The 17,248-nt window shown below is 41.8% G+C and overlaps 1 protein-coding gene across 1 annotated transcript in view; it reads right to left on the reverse strand.

Moving 5' to 3' along the window:
* Positions 1-17,248, reverse strand: part of COG6 (component of oligomeric golgi complex 6) — a 141,350-nt gene that overhangs the window by 20,958 nt on the left and 103,144 nt on the right. Inside the window, exons 14-17 of the mRNA XM_075334594.1 lie at positions 7,683-7,814; positions 5,073-5,240; positions 2,533-2,640; positions 273-326 (exon numbers count right to left, since the gene is read on the reverse strand). Coding sequence (XP_075190709.1) covers positions 273-326; positions 2,533-2,640; positions 5,073-5,240; positions 7,683-7,814 — 462 coding nt within the window. The remainder of the gene's footprint in view (positions 1-272; positions 327-2,532; positions 2,641-5,072; positions 5,241-7,682; positions 7,815-17,248) is intronic.

The following is a 17,248-nucleotide window of genomic DNA, read 5'->3' on the forward strand; positions in this document are numbered from 1 at the left end:
TTAAAAACTACAAGAAGCAGCTCAGTAAGTGACATCGCTGGAATCAGGGTCTCTGTCTCTACATTATGCCGGTCTCAGATTAGGTGGCAAAATCCTGGTGACAGATTCCCTTTAAAAGCAAAGGTAGGTCCCCTGTGAATATTACTCTTATGGTTATACACTTTGTGGGTGCAGATGCTACATGACAAGCAACATAACATTAAATTGGTCACATTTGCAGCATTAAAAATTCATACTGGGGTAACAAAACATTAACTTGTGCCGTGCCTTACCATTGCCGCCTTCAGTGAGACTGAGTCCATACTGGGCAAGTTTGATAGTGGTCCCTGCAAGAGAATAAAATTTGTTTTAGATGTTAATATAATCGGTTCATGGACATCAATAGTAATCATCAATGAAAAGAGCTAATTTCAATACTGTACAGATCATTAGGAGAAGATGTCGGTCGTCATTAAGGTGTCACCTCACTTTATTGAACTTTCTTTGGCAAGTAGAAGGGATACAAGACTTGCAGTTCAGCACGCTATGAGAGATGATTGAGAACAAAAATTTTGATTTTGTCTTGTTTTTACAAATTCCAACATTTGTCACTGCAGGATTTCTGCAAGACAGATTGTTGCAGGATCGTGGAGATGAAGAGGGCTAACATACAGGGACGGCTAATACAGTCCCTGACAGAAGTTCTGTCGCTTATCCATGTTATGTAAATAAAAGCTTATAACCTGACTTTAAATTCATCCATTGGTTTTATAAATTACTCTTTTGAAAGCTGAGACCCTCCCAAATTTGGTTTATGTTATGAAAATAAAGTTGCTGCAAAGCTGAAATATTGATCATTTAATGAACACAGAAAGGTCAGATTTTGGCAAGACAAAAGTTTTGTCGTCCACAGAAAGTAATGTGAAATTCAAACAAATAATTAACTTCTAATACAAAGATATGTTGGATAACATTGGTGAATGAAGTTGTGGTGCTATTAGAGCCATATATAATATTGTATGTGACTTCCATGAGCTTGAAGGACTGCATCCATGCGGTTCAACAATGATTCATACAATTTATTGATGAAGTCATCAGGAATAGCAAAGAATGCAGTCTTACATGCCTCCCAGAGTTCATCTAAATTCTTTGGTTTTGTCTTCGAAGCTTCCTCTTTCATACTACCCCAAAAATGCTCAATGATGTTCATGTCTGGTGACTGGGCTGGCCAGTCCTTGAGCACCTTGATCTTCTTTACCAGGAGGAACTTTGTTGTAGAGATGGATGGATGAAATGGAGCACCATCCTGCTGCAGAATTTGATCCTTTTTATGATTGGGAATGTAAGAGGTAGCTAATACTTCTTGATATTTTAGGCTATTGATATTGCCTTCCACCTTGCAAATGTTTTGCACACCCCCATACTGAATGTAACTCCAGACCATGATCTTCCCACCACCAAACTTAACTGTTTTCTGGATCCATACGGGCTCCAGTCGGTCTCATGCAGTATTTGCGGCGGCTGTGGTGTAATTCAACTGAAGATTCATCAGAGAAATCCACCTTCTGCCACTTTTCCAGTGTCCATCTGTTTAGCAGGGTGTGTGACTTGGTAAATGCCACACGGTTTATTAATTGCCTTTTGTTTAGTGCTGGCTTCTGGGCACTGATTCGACCATGGAGGCCATTTCGAGACAGAATCCTACAAACTGTTCTAGTTGACACAGGGACTTGAGGTGACCAGGCCTGTTGGAGCTCTGCTGCAGTGGAAGAGGGGCTGGCTTTGGATTTTCTAACCAACATACGTTCCTCCTGAGCAGTTGTCTTGTGTGGTCTGCCGGACCTGGGTTTGTCAAAAACATCTCCAGTCTCTTCAAATCTTTTTTTAATTCTTTGTACTTGACGCTGAGACACATTAAGGGTGCCACCCACCTCTGCAGTGGATCTTGTCTTCAGCCTCTTGATAATCAAGGCTTTGGTCGCAGGGTGGATTTTTGGCATGTTGTCAGAGGTCAAGTTGCAGTTCAAGTGAATGTCTGGGGTGCTGGGTTTCTTTTTATACACACCCACTAATTAACCGATTATTTAGTGAGCACAGGTGAGGAAGTAAACTACGATTGAGTACATTATATGACAAGGCGACAAAACTTTTGTCTTGCCAAAATCTGACCTTTCTGTGCTCATTAAATGATCAATATTTCAGCTTTGCAGCAACTTTATTTTCATAACCTAAACCAAATTTGGGAGGGTTTCAGCTTTTAAAGAGTAATTTATGAAACCAATGGATGAATTTAAAGTCATGTTATAAGCTTTTATTTACATAAAATGGATAAGCGAAAGAACGTCTGTCAGGGACTGTATATTGTTTAGTCTTCCTTTGCACAAAAGTAGGGAAAAAAAAATTAAGAAAAAGTTCATAAAAACAATAACAAATGATAGCTATGTAGGCTAGCTAGGATAGCGCATGGTGATGGTAGAAGTACGTTGTCTTGAAATGAAGCATGATCCAAACAGGAGCACAGGATTTTTAGATGTGTTGGGATCTATTTCTAACCTGCTCTGGTCGGTGCTGCTGCAGACAACTGTATATTTGGCTCAATCCAGCTCTGGTCAATACATAAGAGGCTTGCTCGTTAATTAGAGTGTCCAAATGAGCATCGATCTGTGAAAAGGAAACAAACATCATACATTACAGATAATGAACAAAAAGCAAACAATCCTCAAATTGAAAAGTAGATAAAATCCTGATTTTAAAGTTAACTTCATTGAGATCCTTTTTTGCACATTGGAACCTTTTTCCATTTTGTTTGGGGGGGTAACATAAAATGTAATTATCGTTTTGTAAAACGTTTTTATATATTATAGGCTCTGCTAGTGTTGTTGATCGATGGTCTCCCAGGATCGGCAAAAGCAAAGCTCTGAAGTTCACAGCACTTTAATTTGCTGATCGCACATAGTGGTATACGGGCTCAACAGTAAGTCTATCATAGATATATACATTCACTATCACATAGCAGTGTATGGACGTATAGACTTACTACTGAGGGAAATCCACATCTCATCACTTACTCACATCGGATTATAAACAGTGTGGGGAGCAGGAGGTGACAATACTGTGCATGGACTATTTTGTATTTTCTTTTACAGTTTCTTTAAAGGGGTATTCGCATCTGAATATGGCAACACTTGACGATCACTGGGCTCCTCCAGATATCTAGTTGTGCAGAGATCTGCAGCCAATCTCCCTAAGGCACCGCTCACATCAGCGGTATTTTCCCGGAAAGCTGGATCCGGCTCAAATGCGTTTTAGTTCCATTCATTTACAATGGAAGTGCCGCAAGATGCGGTCATCTTGCCGTGCTTCTATTGTAAATGAATAGAATTGAAACGCATTTGTGCCGGATCTGGCTTTCTGGGAAAATACCGCTGATGTGAGCGGCGCCTTACTTGAGAAGCGCTGTGCTGTTACACAGCGGGTGGTTTGGGCAACACTGAGCAGCAACGGACTGTATGAGGGCCGCAGCATTAAATTAATGAGTATAGGTGGGGGTCCACAGGTCAGATTCCCACCAGTCATGAAGAGATTGCATAGTTTAGCAATATTGCATCAATAATTGGGAATACAGCTTTGAATGGTCAGGTTCATATTATTCCCTATAGGACATTATATACATTTAATAAAAGTAAAACCTGCAGATTTTGGGGCATTGGCCGAAAATCAAATAATGTATGCAGCTCTCACGACTGCTGACCAATGTCAGTGACTAGAACTATTGAGCAAGTTGGATTTTAAAGGGATAATCCATCTGCATTCTAATGCAGAAGTGAAAAAGGGTCAGTGACGTCACATCTACGGATACCTGCTGGCTCGCGTGTGTGGATAGCAGGTGTATTACCCCCGTTTTATTAAGACAGGTGCAAGATATGCACTGCTCTTCAAAGTCAGAACAGTTGTGGGAAGATTGGTTTCTTTAGCTTTAAAGTAAACATGTCTATGGGGAAAGGAGAAGGGACCAGTCCCACTAGGCTAAATTTGGGGGCTGTACATTGAAATAGAGGGTACTGTCTGTCTTCACGGAAAAGGGAATGGCTTAGCTATTGAAATGATCAGCCAGCCCCTTCATCCACACACACATTTTTAATAATGACCCAGGAATTAATCTACTTTCCCAAGCTTTGATGAAACAAGAAAATCTATAATCAATGGAGCGTTACTACTACAAGCGTACTAGTACGTTATGTAGAATTACAACAGGAACACATTTAAAAGGGAATCTGTCAGCAGGTTTTAGCTACCCCATCTGAGAGCAGCATGATGTAGGCAAAGTGATTCTGAATCCAATGATGTATGACTTAGATTACTCGGTGCACCCGTTCTGATACAATCAAATTTTTAGCTGTAGACATCTAGCTGAGCTGAGTGAGCTCTACTCGCCACACCAGGCTCTCAATAGAGATTGTACATTGACAGTGAAGTGTTAATCACAGCAAGGAGTGTACCAGACTGCCATGCCAGTGACTTTGTGGCAAATAAACAACAGATTGGACCTTGCCAAGAGAGGCAGCCCTGAATTTCCACCCATGCAGCATGCTGGCTTCAGCTTACATAGCAAAAATCTGCTGATCCATTCCCTTTAAAAGGGATCTGCCACCAGAATTTAACATACAAACTGCATCCATTATAAAATTATTAAATAGATCTTACATCTGAAGAGACAGTTATGCTTAATTTGAAAAACCATGTCAGAGTGTCTGTATAACCTAGAAACGAAAATGCTAAAGCTAAAGAGTTCATGAGTCGACATGTATTCAGTCTTCGCTCACCTACCTGACTGACAGCTGCAGCTTGTACTGACCAGTTTGAGATCTAAGCAGGAAGGAGGTACACTGAGGAGCCGTCAATCAGGCTAATTGGCAGAGAAGGAGTTAAAATTTCATAAAGGATTACACAGCCATTCTGACAGATGAGGATATGTCTTCCATAAAGATGACTGTATGTGTATGTTTTCACTTTCATAAAGATCTATGTTTCAGTGAAGAAGAGAAGAGAATACAGCTGGAGCTAAAGAAGTGATATCCTGGAGAACAACTTGCCTGGAATTGTAGCATCTCAAGGCGCTTGTCAGTGAACTCAAATAAAGCCAATGTGGTCTTCATCACATACAGACAATTGACCATGTATGTGGCCATGTCAGCTGTGCCTAAATTACTGGCCGACACCGTACACATCTGCAGCAAGGGATCCAGGACACAGGACAAAACCTAACAGAGACCAGAACACAGAGTACAGGACATCAGGTTACGATACTTGGGGAAAAAAATATTATTTAAAACTACATTAGAGCATTTGGTTAATGGTACACAGGAACAGAATGTATAAATCAATACAGGACTTAGTAATATTGGATACATATGTACGGAAACCCATGAAGGATCTTGTATAGATGTATTGCAGAAAATGCTAAGCAAGTGCGTTAGAAGAAATCTACATGAAGCCTTTACATTGTCCATCCAGCAGCAGTAGCGGCCCCATATCTTATAGGATCATATTGAGGAAAGGTGGTTCCCTGCAAATAAAAACACATATCCCCCATCTACAGAACTGAGGGATAATATCTCGCTTGGAGCACTGGTATGGACTCTCCAGCTTATACTTACCAGCACCCTGAGCCAATCTGTACAACCATTACAGATTACTATAAAAAGCTATATCTCTCCTTCCCAGCAAGATGTACTGAAGAAAGAAAATAGGGGACTCAGACACCAGTACTTGGCATCTGTGACATACCCACGAGGATACTCCCCTTACATTTACCACCTATTCTTAACTATCGAAAATTCTTAACTACATTTTCTATATGCAAATGCCTCTTCGGAGACTATTTTTAATGTGTTTACATGTTAGATTGCCCTCAGATATTGGAGTGTGATTCTACACACTTCTTAAAAGGGAATCTGTCACCAGATTTGGGGACTAGAAGCGGTGGCCAAAACCACTGAGCTCTTATATACAGCATTCCAGAATACTGTATATAAGAGCCCAGGTCGCTGTGTATAACATAAAAAACCCCACCTTTATTATACTCAGTCAGGGGCAGTCCAGTCTGATGGATGTCGCTGCTCCCCGGTCCAGCGCCTCCTCTCTGCTGCGATCTCCATCCTCCTTCTACCCAGCCCCTAGTGTGGATGACACGTCTACATCATCCAGAAAGGCCGGCATTGTGCTCCTGTTCAGGCACACTTTGATCTGTTCTGCTCAGGGCAGGTCAAAGTACTGTAAGGTGCAGGCGCGAGAAAAGTTTAAAGATCAGCCGCGCATGCGCACTACAATACTTTGATCTGCCCTGAGCAGGCCAAATCAAAGTGCGCCTGTGCAGGACCTCAATGCCGGCTAGTGTGCATGACCTAGTAGGAAGCGTCATGCACATGGACCTCAGAAGAAAAAAAGACAACGCCGGAGACAGGAGGCACCGAACTGGAAAGCAGCGACACCCATCAGACTAGACCAGACCATCCCTTAAGTAAGTATTATAAAAGTGTTTTTAACGTTCTACACAGTGGCCTTGGCTGTTATATACAGTGTTCTAGAATGCTGTATACAAGAGCTCAGGGGTGCTAGCCGCAGCTTATAGTCGCCAAATCTGGTGACATGGTTCCCTTTAAATGCATCTCTTGTAATTATTGCTTAGCTTTCATTGACATTCATTCTAATATGCATTGTGAGTAATTCAGTAGTTTTCATTTATCAACATTTATCAACTATTTGCGACAAATGCTAAAAATGTATGATTGCTAGAGAACTGATCATTGGTATCTTACAGTCCTCAATACTGGAAATACCAAATCCTCCATGCCAATGGAGCGGTAGTATGCCAGTATACTCTATTCACTGTCTATTGAAGCGAGGTCATACATCTAGACTGTTGCTGTATTCACAGGAGGGACATTTGGACTCCTTTTAAGCATATATTATATTACCCATCCTGTGGATTGATGATAAATATTGCTCATGAGATGACCCCTTTAATGACAGGGCACAGCTACCGTGACCTTGGCGATCCAAGTACAATTACACTCCTCATGATCCCACATACTGCCAAGCATGGGTGCATATTAGAAAGACCCTTTTTTAGGTTTGACCCACTCCCGTTGTATCACATGATGAAGCATACAGTCCATGTGTCTCTGAGCGGTCGCACATGATTCTTTTCAGAGCTGCTAACTATTTTTCCTTTTTCAGTCAAGCAGCGTCCGGCACATTGGTATCCCAATAGTGACAGATGTAGGTCTGGCACATTGGTATCCCGATAGTGACAGATGTAGGTCTGGCACATTGGTATCCTGATAGTGACAGATGTAGGTCTGGCACATTGGTATCCTGATAGTGACAGATGTAGGTCTGGCACATTGGTATCCTGATAGTGACAGATGTAGGTCTGGCACATTGGTATCCTGATAGTGACAGATGTAGGTCTGGCACATTGGTATCCCGATAGTGACAGATGTAGGTCTGGCACATTGGTATCCTGATAGTGACAGATATAGGTCTGGCACATTGGTATCCTGATAGTGACAGATGTAGGTCTGGCACATTGGTATCCTGATAGTGACAGATGTAGGTCTGGCACATTGGTATCATGATAGTGACAGATGTAGGTCTGGCACATTGGTATCCTGATAGTGACAGATGTAAGGCTCACATACCTGCACAAAGTCAGCTTGCCTGGTATCGAGGGGGACAACGGAGGAGTCATGAGAGACGAGAACTTCACGCAGGAGAGTAAGGGTCTGATTTAACGCAGAACTTGGACCAAGATCCACAGGAGGCAGCTCCACCTAAATGACAGGCTCCTGGTTACAAATAAATTCACAAGGACATGACCTTACCAAAGCAATAACCAATTATCACAGTTCCAGTGTCTACATTCCTAGACTTGTAAAATATATGGCATTAAAATCAAAACACAAAGGCACTTACTGTACGAATGGAAATAAATCAATATAAGGGGTGGCCTTTAGAAGAAAACAGTAAGTCCGGCTACTGGTACCTTTGACAAACAGATTTTGCCAAAGTGAAAGCTTAGTCCGCCCAATATCGCAGTATTGCAGTGACAGCCATTCAGATGAAGGTCAGGATCCACCAAAGTGGATATTGCTCTCATCATATAGCTTTCTACTGTGACTCATAAAAAAAAAATCATAAAGATAAACAGGTTTCACAATATGGAAAATGTGTGGCATTACAATAGGAAATGGCATTAAATGTTCAAAATGGAGAGGTGGTCACTCATGCACAGCAATCTCTCCATTCACTTCTGTAGCCGTTACGTGTAAATATTTTTATGGCCCAAAATTTAAGGTTTTTGCAATGAATAGGGAGATGGTAGGAATGTGACTTAACCCCTTCAGCCCCCGGGCATTTTGCGTCTTTCCGAGGAGGGGTGGGGGGGGGGGGGGGGGTTTTCCTCTCTTTCGTCCGAGAGCCGTAACTTTTTTATTTTTCCGTCAATCTTGCCATATGAGGGCTTGCTTTTTGCGAAACGAGTTGTACTTTTAAATGAAACCATAAGTTTTACCATATGGTGTACTGGAAAACAGCAAAAAAATTCCAAGTGCAGAAAAATTGCAAAAAAAAGTGTGATTGCACAATAGTTTTTGGGATATTTCATTCACAGTGTTCACTATATGGTAAAACTGATGTGTTGTTGTGATGCCTTAGGTTGGTGCGAGTTTGTAGACACCAAACATGTATAGGTTTACTTGTATCTAAGGGGTTAAAACAAATTCAGAAGTTTGTCCAATAAAAGTGGCGTACGTTTTGCGCCATTTTCCGAAACCTGTAGCGTTTTGATTTTTGGGATCTATGGCTCAGTGGTGACTTATTTTTTGTGTCTTGAGCTGACGTTTCTAATGGTACCATTTTTGCGCAGATGCTACGTTTTGATCGCCTGTTATTGTGTTTTGCGCAAAACTTGTGGCGACCAAAAAACGTAGTTTTGGCTTTTGGAATTTTTTTGCCGCTACGCCATTTACTGATCAGATTAACTGATTTTATATTTTGATAGATCAGGCGTTTCTGAACGCGGCAATACCAAATGTGTATATTTTTTATTTTTTTTAACCCTTTAATTTTCAATGGGATGAAAGGGGGGTGATTTGAACTTTTAGGTTTTTTTAATTTTTTTAAAACTTTTTTTTTTTATTTTACTAGTCCTCCTAGGGGGCTATAGCGATTAGCAATCTGGTTGCTCTGCCATATCTCCAGATAACAGCTACACAGCGAAGATCTGCAGATATGCTGCTTTACTTTCAATGCCGGTAGTATTCCGGCATTGAGAGTAAATGACTCATGATAGCTACAGACGTGATTACATGACCCTGTGCTACCATGGCAACCAGCGGAAGTCACGTGACTTCCGATGGGGTTCGGGGTAAGTCAGAATAATGGCGACACGCATATACATCTCGCTGCCAGATTTTGGCAGCGAGATGTAAGGGGTTAATAGTCATGGGTGGAAGCAATTCCACCCGCGACTAGCGGACACACATGTCAGCTGTTGAAAACAGCTGATATGTGCGTGGATCGCCGCGGCCTTCCCACGGCAGGGGGCGGGGATTAACCGCACACGATCCATGACGTACCCAGTACGTCATGGGTCGTTAAGGGGTTAAAGTGGACATACACATTAGATGGCCAATCATTCTGCTGACAGCCATCTCATCAGACTCTGCCATACGCACGAGAGTTTGTTTGGCCAAAAAATTCCGATTTCTGACTGCCATTCTCATTGTTCTCGCTAAGACAAACCATGACCAACATGCCAATCGGTGGCTTTCTAATAGAGCATAAAACGCTTTTAGAAAGCCACCGATTGACACGTTGCTGCACCAGTTTTCTAGAATGTACTACTCCACAAATTATAAAGCATGCTTTAAAAATACATCTCATTAGACAGGCTTATGATTTCACTTCACTAATTTAACTCTTACCTGTTACCCCTTCCAATTTTCCTCAGCATCTAGTTCCTCTTAGTCATCTCTCCCTAGATCCTCCATGTACCCAATAGCACAAGCTAACTGTACTCAGACAGATAAAGAAGCTCATGCAGCTTTACAAGACAGCCCCTATTCATTATAATCATGTCGGGCCATACCTGACAAGCATGTTCTACCTATTGTGACCCTCAATTTCCTTACAGATTGCAAGTAGGGTCTTCACTCCTCCTATAGCTGTTGAGCTGTGTGTTATTTTGCAATGTCTTTAAATGTCCTCACTCAATTCTAAAGAGCTGCAAAATGAGTTGGCGATATAAAAATAAAATTATTAAAATTACAGATGGAGCCTACAAAGGAGAAACTGATGAATAATGCAAGAAAAATCAAAATAAGGGCCAAAAATCGTATTATCCACTATGCACCTGAAATACAGGTATGGTTTAAATGTTCTGATCCTTTAATATCTACTTTTGGCCACTCACATCATATACAGTACGGCCAGAAAAATACATTTCAGATCTTTATTTTCCTAACTGGAATATTTCCATGGTATCGGATTTACAACTAGTGGTGAGAGCCCAGCATAAGGTAGTAAGTAAGGTATATACATACTCTAAATACAATTTATAGTGGATCATATTCCAAGATTTTTTTTTTAAGATAATAACATATTATGAACAATCCGTCAAAGGTGCAGAATGAGGAATAATCTGTGAAGCCACATGGGATGTGCGTGTGACGTGCGTGCATCTGCCATAGCAAATTATACACATTTGCTGCATTATTCAACCTTCCAAGTATTATATCTAATCACCAGCTAAACACTGTGGATAACAAGTATGGCGGATACATCGCACTTTATATATTAGGCACTGAATATGAAAATGAATGGAACCAAAACAATAAGAATGCAGTAAAGTGCTATATATTGATGGCCTATTTAGACGGGCAGACAACAATCGCTTGTTGCGTATAGAATTCTTAATACGATCATTTTGTGTACATAGTATATACCGTATTTTTCACTTTATAAGACGCACCCCCAAATTTGGTGCAGGAAAAGAGATTTTTTTTTTTTAATGTTAAATGGGGTCCATCCTATAATGCCAGTGTCCGTCTAACAAATCATATAGGGTATATGTCCCTCATAGCCCCCATCCTAAAATTAGCCCCCCTTAATCTGGATATGGCCCACTTATATTGAATATAGCCCCCTTGTGCTGGGACACTTGTTTACACAAGTAAAGCTTTTTTTATTTTACTATGGGCAGCAGCACGGGGGCCATATCTAACACAGGGGGATCATGTGCGATCAAAGGAGGGCGCAGGCAGATATAATATGCCCCGCTGCCCAAGCCCCTCAGCGTGATGCAGTTTCAGCACCACGCTGCTGGACAGCGGCTGTGCATATTATATGAGCGGGAACAGGAGATCTAACTCTGCCGCCGCAGCTTCACCAGCTCCCAGCATCGCTCCAGAGCGGACCCTGCAGTATATGTGTGTATGTACACCCCCCCTCCCCCGTATATTCGGTTTATAAAACGCACACCCTACTTTCCCCCAAAATTTGGGGGAACAAAAGTACGTCTTATAAAGCGAAAAATTCGATAATCGTTACCGGCAGCACATCACCTGTTTACACAGGGCAGTGTGCTGCCGAGAACAATGAGATTTTTAACGTCAGCATGAATGATCTAATCATCCAACAAACGGGAGTTTTTATTTTTCACCAGGTGATTGCCGGCATTTTGTCACAAACTCATAATTGGAGAACAGTGTTCTAATAAAATATCAATCACAATTATTAAGCCTTATTAAAGGGAACCTGTCAGATGCTGCACCCAGAACCACGAGCAGTTCTGGGACCATATTTCTAATCCCTGCCTAACTGTCCCAAGCTATAGCAGCATACATAGAGATCTTTACAAAAAATACTTCTAAAGATCCTTTGTGATATGCTAATGAGGCCAGGGACTAGTCGCAAGGGCGTTAGTTCCTGCTCTCATTCCGCCCTCTTATCATGTTAGCACGCCAATAGAGGCGTGCTATCGCGTGCTATCATGCTATTCAGTGCCCATTGCCCAGCGTCAATATTGGTGACACGTGTACCTGCGTCCGTTGTCACCACTTCAGAAAGTCGGCGTAGGGTCAGTACACATGATCAGAATGCCCCGCACTTCCGGTCAATCTCTGAGGCTGGGTCGCGTACACCTGGCTTCATAGTGTTCATGACCGGAAGTCATCCAAAGCGGTGACAACGGTCGCAGGTATGCGCATCACCGCTGATAACACTGAAGAATGAGCATTGAATAGTATGATAGCATGCCTCTATTGGCGTGTTAACATGCTAAGAGGACGGAATGAGAGCAGGAACTAACGCCCTTGTGACTAGTCCCTGCGCTCATTAGCATCTCCTAAAAGATCTTTAGAAATATTTTTTCTAAAGATCTCTTTATCCATGCTACTAGATACAGGGACGGTTAGGCAGGGATTAGAAATATGCACCCAGAACTGCTCGTGGTTCTGGGTGCATATTGCACCTGACAGGTTCCCTTTAAAAGGTAAACTTCCGGGTTCAGATTACTTCTGCAGTCTGATGGTATATTTAATCTTTTTCCAACAGAGCTTTAAAACTTTACATTTGCCATTTTATAGTGGGAATTCATATTTCCGCTTCTCGATGCAGACAACAGCGGCAATGCACCGTGTGCTGTAACTGGCTCAATAACCACTAAATAACTGTAATAAATGATTAATTCCTGATCACTTACCGCAGTCTTTATATAGCCAAGCAGAAAGGCAGAGAGGAAAACTAGAGGCTTAACCAAGCACGGGCATCGTGCAGTGCCAAGGTGAAAACATCATCATACTTAAGCTTTAAATTAAGGTAAAAATACCCCTGGACACGGCAAATCCGAGACCGGGAACAGCTTGTTCAAAGCACAATCAATATCAATAATACTCTGGCGACAAGCTCACTTTATACCATGTACGATCTCGACTAAATATACCTCAGTAAGCTGGACCAGACGAAAAGGAAAAATAGGCAATTTATTTGTCTCTCTCTGCAAAGTAGGGTATTAACACTTAACAATCTGCCTCAATTTCTACACATTTTTTTATTATTATTATTTTTAATCATTGCTATCAATGAACCAATTTTTTCTCATTGACACAACTTTATGAGGGCTTGTTATATGAGGAATGAGTCATCATTTGGCAGTGCCACCATATTGGGGTATATACAGTGCTGGCCAAAAGTATTGGCACCCCTGCAATTCTGTCAGCTAATACTCAGTTTTTTCTTGAAAATGATTGCAATCACAAATTATTTGGTATTATTATCTTCATTTATTTTGCTTGCAATGAAAAAACACAAAAGAGAATGAAATAAAAATCAAATCATTGTTCATTTCACAAAAAAAATTCCAAAATTGGGCCAGACAAAAGTATTGGCACCCTTAGCCTAATACTTGGTTGCACAACCTTTAGCCAAAATAACTGCGAACAACCGCTTCCGGTAACCATCAATGAGTTTCTTACAATGCTCTGCTGGAATTTTAGACCATTCTTCTTTGGCAAACTGCTCCAGGTCCCTGAGATTTGAAGGATGCCTTCTCCAAACTGCCATTTTGAGATCTCCAAATCAAAAAGGTCCGTGGAGCCTCTGTTAGGAGTCTCAACACAGAAACCAGCCAGATATCCGTCCGGGAAGGGCCCAGCCAAGGGGTGACTCTTTTTAGGAGACCACCATAACCACCATATTAAGTGGCCCTTTAAGTGGTTATGGTGGTCTCCTAAAAAGAGTCACCCCTTGGCTGGGCCCTTCCCAGAGGGATATCTGGCTGGTTTCTGTGTTGAGACTCCTAACAGAGGCTCCACGGACCTTTTTGATTTGCATATTTCCCAGGGGGCAATGTACCTAGGATTTCACTGTCTTGAGCGCCCTCGCTGGCTGCCGGCAGTGTTTCCTCTGGCTGGTCTCCCCGAGATCAGTGATTGTTTTGTTTTATTTTGAAATCTCTCCACCTGTGTTCTATGGGATTCAGGTCTGGACTCATTGCTGGCCACTTTAGTAGTCTCCACTGCTTTCTATCAAACCATTTTCTAATGCTTTTTGAAGTGTGTTTTGGGTCATTGTCCTGCTGAAAGACCCATGACCTCTGAGGAAGTCCCTTTTCATTGAGACGTCGACGGATAGTACGGGTTGACACTGTTGTACCCTCGGACTGCAGGGCAGCTTGAACTTGTTTGGATATTAGTCAAAGTTCTTTATCCACCACCCGCACAATCTTGCGTTGAAATCTCTCGTCAATTTTTCTTTTCCTTCCACATCTAGGGAGGTTAGCCACAGTGCCATGGGCTTTAAACTTCTTGATGACACTGCGCACCGTAGACACAGGAACTTTCAGGTCTTTGGAGATGGACTTGTAGCCTTGAGATTGCTTATGCTTCCTCACAATTTGGATTCTCAAGTCCTCACACAGTTGTTTGGTCTTCTTTCTTTTCTCCATGCTCAATGTGGTACACACAAGGACACAGGACAGAGGTGGAGTGAACTTTAATTCATGTCAACTGGCTGCAAGTGTGATTTAGTTATTGCTAACACCTGTTAGGTGCCACAGGTAAGTTACAGGTGCTGTTAATTACACAAATTAGAGAAGCATCACATGATTTTTCAAACAGTGCCAATACTTTTGTCCACCCCCATTTTTATGTTTGGTGTGGAATTATATCCAATTTGGCTTTATGACAATTGTTTTTTTTTTCATTGAAGACAAATTAAATGAAGATAATAATACCAAAAAGACCACTCTCTTTCACCCCTTCATTAACCCCTAAATCATCCAGGTCCGACGTAAGCCATATAAGGACCCACGACGAGTCCAGCTCTCCTACATCTGAAGTCACAGCGAGCGACCATAGGAAAATGTGAGTTTCAGACAGATAATGTCTGAGCCGCAGCACTCAGAGGGCTTAGTGTGTGTGTGTGTGTACATTATATATATATATATATATATATATATATATATTTTGTGTGCGTGCGTGTGTTTACAAACATATATAACATTTCATAATACATATTTATGTACCTTATTAAAGAAATTGTAAGTAAATACAGGGTGTCCAAGTGCTTAGGATCTTCATCTGCTATACAAACATATTATACTGTATTATTATTATTATTTATCATTATACATATTCCTTGTTTCCCCAAAAATAAGACCTACCCTGAAAATAAGCCCTAGTGTAATTTTTCAGTATTTTTACAGATGCTCAAAACCTAAGCCCTACTCCAAAAATAAGCTACAGTTCATGAAAAAGTTAATTGAAATAGTGTCCGGGCAGCTATATAAGTAAAAATCAATTGGCAATAGAATGCAGCCGGACAGATAGACCCTTCAATAAAGGAAAGCAGACACCCCCAAAAGAATAGCACTCCATGAGACTCAAAGCAATAAGGGTTCACCAGTGCCAGGTTCTCACAAACCAACTCCTATTGTTTTGAGTGCAATTTTTTGGGGGTGTCTGCTTTTCTTGGTGAAGGGTCTGTCCACCATATAGTACAGAAGAGTATTGTATGTAAGCAGATGAGCAAGAAATATAGCAAACTAGTATATTGACCCCCAGACAACATGAGCACAAAAAGAAAGAGCTATTCCACCGAGTACAGGAAAGGAATCGTGGAGGACACTCAGGGTAAAAATCTTTCTTCAAAGAGAACATGGATAGCCGACTAGTCTGAAAATGGCAAACAGCTTATGATAAGCTGAGTCTACAGGTTACAAGGAAATGCTAAGAAGCCCAAGTGTGGATCAGGTCAGCAACACTTGGTTCCGGAGCTGGAAGACATGATCCGAGAATGGGCTGCTGACAGGAGAGTAAAGGCTTTGCTCATGACTACATCTGAATAAATGTTTATTTTTTATTTTTTTTTGTTTTTTTTTGTTCAAGAATAAATATAGAATTTTTATTCATGGAAAAATCGGACATCTCCTGAAAATAAGCCCTAATGCAGCTTTTGGAAAGAAAAATAATAAGGCCCCGTCTTTTTTTCGGAGAAACACAGCAGATGTGAACTTAGCAGAAAAAAATCTGTCAAATCTGAGTCAAAATCTCAGTTACATTTTGTTTTGTTGTGGATAAAAGGACATTTCGACCCGTGCTTTGGAAATGATGAAGTCTGGGATATTTTGTCATGCTGACAATTAAAATATTTCTCACGCAGTTAGGGGATAATGTTTGGTAAACTGACAACCGCTTTACTGATTAGACAATATGCTGCAGATTTCCCATCCAGACGTTCTTCACTGCTTTGTGTGATCGTATAGTTGCCTAAAGTGTAAAGCAGCTATAGAGAGGGTCACTTAGGGGTACTTCTTACATAGCGAGATCACGGTTTTTGTGACGCAGCAGTGACCTCATTAGCGATCTCGCTGTGTGTGACACTGAGCAGTGATCTGGCCCCTGCTGTGAGATCACTGCTCGATGCACACAGTGCTGGTTCATTTTTTTATTGTTGCTCTCCCGCTGATAAGCACACATCGCTGTGTGTGACAGCAAGAGAGCAACAATCTGAATGTGCAGGGAGCTGGCATCCGGCAGCCTGCGGTAAGATGTAATCAAGGTGGTTAACCGATATTTACCTTAGTTACTAGCGTCCGCCGCTCTCACACTGCCAGTGCCGGCTCCCTGCACACGTAGCCTGATTACACATCAGGTAAATAAGCAAAGGTATGCTTATTAACCCGATGTGTACTGTGGCTACAAGTGCAGGGAGCCAGCACTAAGCGGTGTGCGCTGGTAACCAAGGTAAATATCGGGTAACCAAGCCCGATGTTTACCGTGGTTACCAGTGTCCGCAGCTTCCAGACGCCGGCTCCCTGCAAGTGCAGCATCGCTTGCACGTCGCTGCTGGCTGGGGGCTGGTCACTGGTGAGATCTGCCTGTTTGACAGCTCACCAGCGACCATGTAGCGACGCACCAGCGATCCTGACCAGGTCAGATCGCTGGTGGGATTGCTGGTGCGTCGCTAAAGTGTGACGGTACCCTTACACCAAAACTGGACATGGCCTCCACAGACGAGACGACTCCATAGGATACAACAAGTAATGAGCCCAAATATTGATAGTTGCTGTGCCAGTGAAACAATGATCTGATAGGATTATCGCTGTTGATTGTATTGATACGATCTCCAGTGAAAGGGGGCAGACATTCCCCAAGACTGAAGCACAGGCCATTTGGGGAGATCCTGGGGTAGCCAGGCTGTGTGC

This window comes from Anomaloglossus baeobatrachus, chromosome 2, assembly GCF_048569485.1.
Source record: "Anomaloglossus baeobatrachus isolate aAnoBae1 chromosome 2, aAnoBae1.hap1, whole genome shotgun sequence".
Taxonomy (NCBI): Eukaryota; Metazoa; Chordata; class Amphibia; order Anura; family Aromobatidae; genus Anomaloglossus; species Anomaloglossus baeobatrachus.